The sequence below is a fragment of the Mauremys mutica genome, chromosome 20 (genome assembly GCF_020497125.1).
Source record: "Mauremys mutica isolate MM-2020 ecotype Southern chromosome 20, ASM2049712v1, whole genome shotgun sequence".
NCBI lineage: Eukaryota > Metazoa > Chordata > Testudines > Geoemydidae > Mauremys > Mauremys mutica.
This window is the reverse complement of record NC_059091.1, coordinates 606,843-616,859: the sequence shown is the minus strand read 5'-3', so window position 1 is coordinate 616,859 and position 10,017 is coordinate 606,843. Positions and strand designations below refer to the sequence as shown.

At 61.6% G+C, this 10,017-nt stretch overlaps 1 protein-coding gene across 1 annotated transcript; it reads right to left on the bottom strand.

Moving 5' to 3' along the window:
* Positions 1 to 222: 222 nt before the first annotated feature.
* On the bottom strand, positions 223 to 2,208 carry LOC123353756 (ATPase SWSAP1-like). The gene is made up of 2 exons (XM_044995159.1): positions 1,999 to 2,208; positions 223 to 1,368 (listed from the first exon to the last, which is right to left on the bottom strand). The coding sequence occupies exons 1-2, from the start codon at positions 2,206 to 2,208 to the stop codon at positions 826 to 828; spliced, it is 753 nt and encodes a 250-aa protein (XP_044851094.1). The 3' UTR covers positions 223 to 825.
* Positions 2,209 to 10,017: the final 7,809 nt, after the last annotated feature.

Here is a 10,017-nt window from a genome sequence, read left to right as displayed (position 1 = left end):
GTTATCAGCAGCGGCTCAGCTTGGGGCAGGCTGCGGCTGGGACTGGCGCGGCTCCAATGGCAGGGTGAGCCACTTGGGAAGGGAGCCCAGGAGGGGGCAGGAGCTGACGGCTGCAGCCAAGGCAGCAGGGAGCTGCTGGGCCTGATTCGTGGCTCCACCCTCCTTGTGCCCGTGCCCCCAGCTCTGTGCCAGATCAGCTCCATGGCACTAAGCCAGCTGTGAGGGACACTCATGGCTGTGGGAGGGGAGTGGGGTCTAGTGGGTTAGAATGGGGGGGGGGGGTCTGGGAGCCAGGACTCCTGGGTTCTACTCCCAGATCTGGGAGGGGCTGGAATCAGATTCTATTACTGGCTCTAGATGGGGAGTGAGGTCTAATGGGGAAAGTGACTTTCTTGAGGTCAGAGAGCAGGTAATGAGTGGCAGAGCCAGGAACAGAAGCCCAATCTCCTCTGCTCCGAGCCCTGCATCCTACGCACTGGAACAGATAGACTCCCCCTCAGAGCTGGGCGCAGCTAACCGGTCAGGTCATCCCACCTCCCCAGAGAGCTGAAACCGTGGAAAATAAATTAGATTCAGGGGTAGAGAGTGCGTATTGCTCTGTGTCCGTGCAGCACCTGGCGCGATCTCGGCTGTTCCTTCGGCGGTACTGGAATAAATAGATTTGAACTGTTGAATTTTCCTTCATTTCTATTCACTGGGGGTGGCAAACCAAGCAGGGCAAGGAGGGGACGTACAGAGACGGATTCCCCCCTAAATCGCCCAAGGTTCAGCCAACGGCCAGGCCAGAAACCCACAGACAAATTTACATCCCCAGAGCCCCAGGGGTCATTTGCCAGCCGCGGCAGCTCTGTCTGTGTCTGTGTCTGCCGCCCCTGGATCCTCTGCACGGCCCCACGGAACTGGGGACACCCTCATCTCTCCATCGAGGCTGAATCCCAGCTTCCATTCCTGGTCTGCGGCACCGGGCTGGGACAGGCGCGCCCTGAACACGCGGTCGCCCCCGCAGTCCTCCTGGCCCGAGGCTGCCGCCGGGGCTGGGCACAGCCAGCACTGGGCTGGGAAGTAGCGCTGGAGGACGCCGAGATGATCCTCAGCCGCTGTTTCCCCGGAGACCTGCATGGAGGCGACGAGCTGGCAGCAGGGGGCAGATCCTTGGGGGTCCGCGCCGAGGCGCCCCGTGAAGTACGCAGCCGTGTCCACCAGCAGGGCTGAGAGCCGGGCGGCCGCCTGGGGGCCAGGGCAGCCAGCGAGGTACTGCTCCAGCCCGTCCAGCAGGAGGAGGGCAGGGGGCCCAGGCAGGCTCTGGGGCAGCGAGGCCAAGAGGCGCAGCAGCTCCCGCAGCGAGGGCGGGTAGAGGAACTGGATGCGCTAGGGTGGGGAAGGGAGGGAGCTATTGAACCGGGTCGGCCCCAGCCCAGCCTGCGATCCCCTCCCTCACCAGGCCTCCCCCCGCGCCAGCCCCAACCCAGCAGCCCCTCCCCCCAACCAGGTCCAGTCCCTGTCCTAGGCCAGCACCACCCCCCCCACCTCCAAAAAGCCCCTCCCACCCCTCAAGCCCCTCCCTTTATCCTATGCCCTGCCCCTTAGGCTCCTCCCCTGCCATGAAGCCCCACCCCTTAGCTCCCCCCCTCCCACCCACCCAGCACTGCAGCCTCCAGCTTCTCCCCCCATTCAGCCCTCCCGGGAGAAAGTAACCCCAGCCCCCTAAGACGTTTACCCTTGGCCCCGCCCCCTTTCCCCACAGGCCCCGCCCCGGCTCTTGGCCCCGCCCCATTTCCCCACAGGCCCCGCCCCGGCTCTTGGCCCCGCCCCATTTCCCCACAGGCCCCGCCCCGGCTCTTGGCCCCGCCCCATTTCCCCACAGGCTCCGCCCCATTTCCCCACAGGCCCCGCCCAGGCTCTTGGCCCCGCCCCATTTCCCCCACAGGCCCCGCCCCGGCTCTTGGCCCCGCCCCTTTCCCCACAGGCCCCGCCCCGGCTCTTGGCCCCGCCCCTCACCTGCAGGCCGCGCGGGTCGCTCTCCCCGCGCCGGGCCCCCGGCAGCCGCTGCAGGGCGCGGGGCGCCAGGAAGAGCGCGCGGGGCCCGCCCAGCGCCGCCCGGAACAGCAGCGCCGAGCGGCCCGAGCCGGCCGGGCCCAGCACCAGCGCCGGGGTCGGGGCCGGGCCGGGCCCAGCTGCGCCCAGCGCCCGCCGCAGCGCCGCCGACATTGCCCCGCCCGCGCCTCGCCCCGGGCCAATCCGGAGGGATGTCCCGCCCCGTCCCCGGGTGGTAGCTAATCAGAAATCGTTCTCCGTTCCGGTCCCGCCCCTTCCAACCGCCCGCTCTGGTTGATCTAGCCAATCCGAGGGGAAGGCCCGCCCACTCTTTGAAGCCTAGCCAATCAGTGGCTGCAACCGCCTCTGGCCGCGCCTTCCCTGCCCCACCCCCTGCCCTGAGCACTGCATCCCCCCTTCCCAGCCGGGATAGAACCCAGGCGTCCGGGCCCCACCCACTGCCCTGAGCACTGGATCCCCCCTTCCCAGCCGGGATAGAACCCAGGCGTCCGGGCCCCACCCCCTGCCCTGGGCACTGGATCCCCCCTTCCCAGCCGGGATAGAACCCAGGCGTCCGGGCCCCACCCCCTGCCCTGAGCACTGGATCCCCCCTTCCCAGCCGGGATAGAACCCAGGCGTCCGGGCCCCACCCCCTGCCCTGAGCACTGGATCCCCCCTTCCCAGCCGGGATAGAACCCAGGCGTCCGGGCCCCACCCACTGCCCTGAGCACTGGATCCCCCCTTCCCAGCCGGGATAGAACCCAGGCGTCTGGGCCCCACCCCCTGCCCTGGGCACTGGATCCCCCCTTCCCAGCCGGGATAGAACCCAGGCGTCCGGGCCCCACCCCCTGCCCTGGGCACTGGACCCCAGTTCACCTGCACTGACTGGGCTATATAAGACCGACGCACCCTTTGGCTGGTGCCCCAGGCGCTGATGGGGGTGTGGGGAGACCAGAGCCGTAACCAGGGCGGCGAGTGAGGCACTTGCCTCGGGCGCGCAAAGCGGAGGGGCGCAGCTCTACTGCCACCGCTTCTTCGGCGACGGGTCCCCGAGTCCCTCTCGGAGGGACGGACCTGCCGCCGAAGAGGCTGGAGCCGGCCCTGGCCTCGGCTGCAAAAACTCCTTGTTACAGCTCTGGCCGGAGAGCAGAGGGGTTTGAGGAACGTTCCCTTTATTTGGGGCACCCACCAAAAGGCTGGCTGCCAAATCTACCCTCGCAGCTCTGCTGATAGCCCTGGATCCTGACCCACAGCCCCCGCAATCCCAGCCCTGGGTCCCCCGCCCCCCTCCAGCTCAGGCTATGCCCCTTGATCCTGACCAACCCAGCTGTGGCAATGCTCCTCACCCCTGACCTGCAGCCCTTCTGCCCTGGCCCTGCTACCCCTTCCACCTCTGCCAAGGCCCTTAATCGCAACCCGCGCCCCCTGCCGTCCCAGCTCTGCTTCCCCCACAGCTCTGGTGAGGCGCCTCAACCCTGACCTCCTGTGAATGCCCCTCAGTCCTGACCCATCGCCTCCTTAGAAAGGCTCCAGAGAAACTGATTTCACCATAATGTGAATGGGGGCCCCTGGGTGATCGCTGGCTTTGGGCCCGAAAGGCAACCAGGGGCCATGGGGGACTCGGAGGGGGATTAATGCAAACATTTAGCAGTAAACGGTGGCATTTTCAGCCAGCTGGTGTCTCCATCTGTCCCCTGCTCCGTGGGGCATCTGCAAACCTCTCGCCATCTGTCGCCTGCTAGGGAGGCAGGGAGAACGGCCAGAGCTGGAGCGGGGAGGGGAGCTTGGCTGGGAGGAGCTAATTTGCAGTAGAATTGGGGAGGGGAGAAAATCCAGGGACACCCCAGCGAGTGGACACCTGATAAGCACCCTGGGGTCCTACCGTTACCACCTGGGGCTGCATTATCCCAGGGGCAGCCCAGCCTGGGGTGAAATGACACAAAGGAAGCTTGTCCCATGTCCGAGGGGGTCACCAGCTGGGAGGGGGGAGGCAGAGGGGGATCTCTGGGCTGCAAAGGGTCAGAAGGAACCCACCCCAGCCAGTCTCCCCCTCCCCCCCCCCGGCAGATTTTAAGGAGGATCCAATTAACGAGATTAGGTGGGGATCACAGCTCAGGGCACCTCGGTTGTTAATTACCAGCTAAGGCGCAGTGTGTGTGTCCATGTGCCAGGTGGGTGAATTGGCTCTGACCTTAGACTGGGGTCCCTGATCTCCCCTCCCCACACAGGCTCAGTTGCCCCCACCTCACCTGTCAGCCTGGGGATGCTGGATATAAACTACAGACCCTCCCCCCCGGGTAATGGATTTAGCAACCCCCCCTGCACGGACACAGACTCACAGAGACCACTATATGGGATGCCCAAAGGGCCTGCTGTGGATTGGGGGGGGCGCTACCCAAGGGGGTTTTAGAGCCACAGCTCCCCACCACCATGTCCCAGCCCTGGGACTGCTCTTGGGGGGGGAGCATGGGCCTTTCCCCTTTAGGGGGAACCAGCTCCCCTCCAGCCCCAGGGACTGTCTGGCTCAGGGGGCTGGCCCCCTTTCTTAGGGGCTGGTTTCCATGGCCAGCTTGGTTGGAGATCTGTCACACTGAGGGGATCTTGTGGGGGCGGGGGGGGTTACCTCTCCCCTCTCTCCCCTCCGTCTCTGCTCTGAATGTGTCTGGGAATCCATTGCTAAGGGATAGCTGGGGCCTACTGTGGCAGTGCCCGACAGGGGGAGGGGGGTGGGTGCTGTTTTAGCGGCAGGAGGTGAACGGGGGGGGGTACAGTGTATTGGGGATGGGCTGGGGGAGGGGCTGTTTTAGGGGCAGGAGGGCGCAGGGGGTGGTATAGGGCATTGGACAGGTGCTGGGGGGTGGCCGCACCAGGGTCCCCCCTTTGCCATGTTTCTGGTTGATGCCCGGCTCTGGGCAGGGCCACTGGCTGCAGGTGGCCTGTGCTGCTGGCATGCAGAGCTGGCAGGGTGGCTGTGGAGGGGGGGACTGGGGCCGGTCGCAGGGTTGGGTGAGCAGGGCACGGGAGGGGGGTGCAGCTCCCCACACTGACTAGGGACTTGGGGGGAGTGAATATACAGGGGCAGGGGTTAGATCAGGGGCTGGGAAGCAGGACTGCTGGGTCTGTTCCCAGCTCCGGGGTTGGCCTGGCGTCTCCAGGAATTAAAGATTAATCTTTAATCAAAGATTATGTCAGGTGATGAAATCTCCCGAAATACGTGCGCCTGAAACTGGCAACCCTCATGCCCTGGCACTTGGGGGGAGAGGGGGGGGCTGCTCATTTGGTCAAGTGCCATTTTCCAGGCCTCTGTCAGAGCTGCCAATCACCCCCTACACACACACACACTCATGCTCCCTAGCAACTGCGTTGCCTAGCGCCCGCTGCTCCGGTTGCCAGGCAACACTGAGAACTTTCAGGGTTCCAGTGGGTGGAGAATTTTGAAGGGGGAGGCCAGAACCCCACCCCCGCTCAATCCCACCTGCAGCCTCTAGTGAGCGTGGGTGGGGGGTGGCTGTGGACCAGCAGCACCGTCGATAACTATCGGGGAAGGGGCGAATTAAAGGGAATGGGGTGTTCACTGCCCATCCTCCATGCTGTTCTGTGTCTCCGGACTGCCAAGGTGCCCATCCCTGGTGTTTCTGGGCACTGAGTTTGCTCCCAGGATGTGCTGGGCCCTCCCACAACCCCCTCCCTCACATATACACTCTACACACCCGCAGGGTAGGAGGGCGTGGGGGGAGGGCGGAAAAGGGGGATGGGATGGGACCATTGTGGTCACCTAGACTGACCTCCTGCATGGCCCAGGCCAGCGAATTTCCCCCAGCGATCCCTGCATCCGGCCTGTCACCTCTGTGGGATCTAGAGAGGGTGATTCTAGAGCTGGGGGAGAGGTCCTGGGGCTGGGAGTGGCTCTTGAATTGGATGATTCTAGAGTCGGGGGTTCTAGAGCAGCGAGTTCTTGGGTCAGTGATTCTAGAGATGGGGGTTACGTTCGGGGCTGTGGAAGAGGAGTGTTCTAGAATTGGGAGGGTTCTGGCCTGGAGGGCTCCAGAACATGGCAGTTTTAGAGTTAGGTGGTTCTCGATGTGGGTTCTAGAATGGGGGTCCCAGAGCAGAGTGACTGTAGAGTTTGGGGGGGTTGGACAGAGACGATTACAGAGCTGTGAGATCTAGAACGATGGGGTTTTCTGAACAGGGTATTCTGGAGAAGGAGGTTCTGGAATGGGTGCGTCTGGAGTGGGGAGGTTCTAGAGCGGGGGGCTATGGACTGCGGGGTGCTCCAGAGCCTTTTCCAAGCCTGCTCTGTAGGCTGAACGGTTCAGCTGGGGGACGGGGCAGGACCCTGCTGGAGCGAAGACCCCAGTAGCGCATGGAGCCCAGTGCCAGCCCTGCCCTGGGCAAGAATATTGAAGTAGAAGCACCAGCTGCCTCCACCTTGCTACAGAAGCCAAGAGACCAGACCCCACCCTCACATACAGGCCCTCCCCCCGGCACCGGCTGGCTCCCAGATCTGGGGCTTTTACCGTCTTCCAGGGCCAGGAGGAGCCAGTCGCTCTCCTGCCTCCGTCCAAGATCTGGAGAGATGCTGGAGCCCAGTGGCCTCTCCCACCAGGATCCAAGTCCCCATATGCTGGTGGAGTTGGCAGATGCACTAGGAGCAGAGATGGAGGGTGGGAAATGTACTTAGGAATCATAGCTAACCACCCCCATGGCTCACGGACCACCCACCTGACAGCGAGAGACGTGCCCTGCGAATGGTTCCCCCGCCCCATATTTACCTAAGGCAGACGGGCGCTGCTCGCCGGGGCTTTTCCGCAGCAGGCCAGGAGTCAAGCAGCCGGGAAGATCCAGCCTTTGAGAGCCACCCCCAGACCAGGACCTCTGGCTGCTGGGAGAACTGCAGAGCTCTGACCTGGGCCTTGTCGATGTCAGAACCAAGCAGAGGTGGGAATACAAATACCTTAGCCGTGCTGGATTTGTGACGTGGGCTGAGCCCAGGGTTTGCCTAGATTGATAGATGCCAGGGCCAGATGGGACCCCTGAGCTCCTGGATACCACTGAGCTGCCCTCCAGCAATTCCTGATTGAACTGGGGCACTTTTAGAAACGCACCCAAGCGTGATTTAAAATTTGCCAGTGATGGAAAACCCACCACAAGCCTTGGGAAATTGTTCCAACAGTAAATCCCCCTCTCTGTTAAAAACATGCACCTTAGTTCCAGTCTGAATTTGGCTAGCTTAAACTTCCAGCCTTTGGATCATGTTCGACCTTTCGCTGCTAGACTAAGAGCCCAGGATAAGTATTTGTTCCTTGAAGTCACTCAGAGACTGGGATCGAATCGCCCTTTACCCGTCTCTTTGTTAAGCTAAATAGATTGGGCTCCTGGAGTCTCTCACTCTAAGGTCTGTTTTCTAATCCTTGGATCATTTTCCTGGCTCTTCTTTGAACCCACTCCAATTTATCAACCTGCTCCTTAGCTGAGCGCAGGATTCCAGCAGAGGTAGCGCCAGTGCCGAATCCAGAAGGAATACAATTGCGGCGCCTACTTGAAATCTCCTTACAGGTGTTGGAAATGTTTGATTTCAGGCTTTTAAACTGAGGCCCTGCAATTCTTGTTTAGGCAGCTGAAGAATATCAGCCACTGTTTTCAAAGATGCTGCACTAGGGCCAGTGGAAAATTCCCCCTTGAACTGGCTTGTTGATGGCCAGTTGGGGTTTTCGAGAAAAATAACTTTTTTGTGTGTTTCAGAGTAGCAGCCGTGTTAGTCTGTATCCGCAAAAAAAACAGGAGTACTTGTGGGACCTTAAAGACTAACAAATTTATTTTAGCATGAGCTTTCGTGAGCTAAAGCTCACTTCTTCGGATGCATAGAATGGAACACACAGACAGGAGATATTTATACATACAGAGTGTGTGTGTGTGGAAAGTGTTTGATTTCCTCCCAGATGTTCTATTGGGCCTTGAACAACCAAAAATCTGAAAACTGACCCCAAAATGGGAAAATCCCCAAACCAAGACAGACCGAAAGCAAAAACTTAATGGTGGTTTGGGGGACGCACGCAAAAGAGTCAAATTTTTCTACAGAAAATTTCAAGAGAGACAATTAGAGGTTGGGGTTGGGTTTTTTTTGCCTTCCAGTTTTTGTTGAAAGTTTCCACACAAAAACCTCCCCCGTTTTCCAGTGCTGAGTTCCCTCCATACCCATTTGTAGAGCCCTGCGCAGATACAAAGTTTATATCCGCATCCGATCCGCGATCCGCAAACATGGGCCATGGATATAAAGCGGAGAGCCGCAGATTGGCTGGGCTCTACCCAGTTGTTTCAACGAAAGCAAGAAAGAAAGAAGTGACTCTGCAGAATGCCCGGCCCCAGGGGGAGTTGCAGGCCCCACAGACGTGTGTGGCCGAAGCTCCTACTGATTTCCCTGGATCCAGCATTTCCCCTGGGTGGCTCTGGGACTAGTCTTTCACCCTGATGCTAAGGAAAGGGCCGTGTTGCATTGGTTGACTCCCAGCCTCCTTGCGCCCAGGGGCGGCGAGTTGTATGGTGCCCGTGGTGCCTGTGCTCCAGGAATATTCAGAGCACGGGGGCCCGGCTCCACCAATGTTCGAGAGACCCGGTCCCACCTGCCGCCCCTGTGCACCTCCCCTGGAGCATCTCCCGGCCCCGCATGCTGCCCCCAGCCGATTTAAAATCTCCCAGCAGCGCAGCGGGGCTAAAGTGGCTTCCTGCCACCCTCACTCCACGCAGCGCATCACTCCTGGAAGCGGCCGGCACGTCTCTGCAGCCCCTGGGGAGGGGGGGTCTGCGCACCCTGCCCCCCCCCCAAGCACCAACTCTGCCACTGGAACTGTGGCCAATGGGAGCTGCGGGCAGCAGCACATGGAGACCTCTGGCCTCCCCGCCTAGGAGCTGCTGCCAGAGTGGTGTGCAAGTCGCTTTCAGGAGCCACCCCGAAGTAATCACTGATCTCACACCCCCTCCCGCACCCCAACCCCCTGCCCCACCCCAGAGCCTGCACCCAGCATCCAAACTCCCTCCCAGAGCACAACCCCTCACCCCCTCCTGCACCCAAACTCTCTCCCAGAGCCCACCCCCTTCCTGCACCCCAACCCCCTGCCCTAGGCCAGAGACCACTCCCCCTCCTGCACTCCAATCCCCTGCCCCACCCCAAAGCCCGCACCCAGCATCCAAACTCCCTCCCAGAGCCTGCACCCCCTCCTGCACCCTAATCCCCTGCCTCAGCCCAGAGCCCACACCTAGCACTCAAACTCCCTCCCAGAGCCCGCACCCCTCCTGTACCCAAACTCCCTCCCAGAGCCTTCGGCAGGTGTGGGTGTGGGGGGGGACTTGAACCCATTCTGGGCACCACCAAAAATGATACAAACCCGCCGCCCCTGCTTGCGTCTGCTTATCTCCACACACGTCCCACCGAGTGAAAGCTCCAAAGCGGCCAGCGAGCGACCCCGGGCTGGGTGGGCCACGGCTCGGATCCGGTGAGGCAGCTCCCGTGGCAGCAGGATTCCTCGCCTGCTCACCCACGAACACCTGGGCCCGTCCTCGCAGGGTCTCCTAAATCAGCAGCCGGGGCTGAAATCCACCCTCCTGCGCTGGGGCCAGCAGGAGCCCTTGGCGTCACTTGAATCTCGCTTAAAAGAGACGGCGCGTGGCCCAGCGGGCAGGGCATTTGGCTAGGAGGAGTCAGGACTTCTGGGCTAGAGCTTGGGCCCTCGAGCCTGATGTGCTTGGAGACCCCAAGCTGCAACGTCCCCACTGCGATTTTTAGGGCACTAGCGCCAGCCCTGCTAGCATGGATCTGTCTACGTGGGCGCGGGAAGCGCAGTGGGTTTTGCTCCTGTCGAGGGCGGCCGTAGCTAGAGGAGAAAGCGTTAGCCTCAGATCCCCAGCGGGGGCGACGCTGCAGTGCCGGGGTTATAATTCCTACAACACCCCGGGCACCTCTGGCCGTAGGGAGCAGCCTGACCC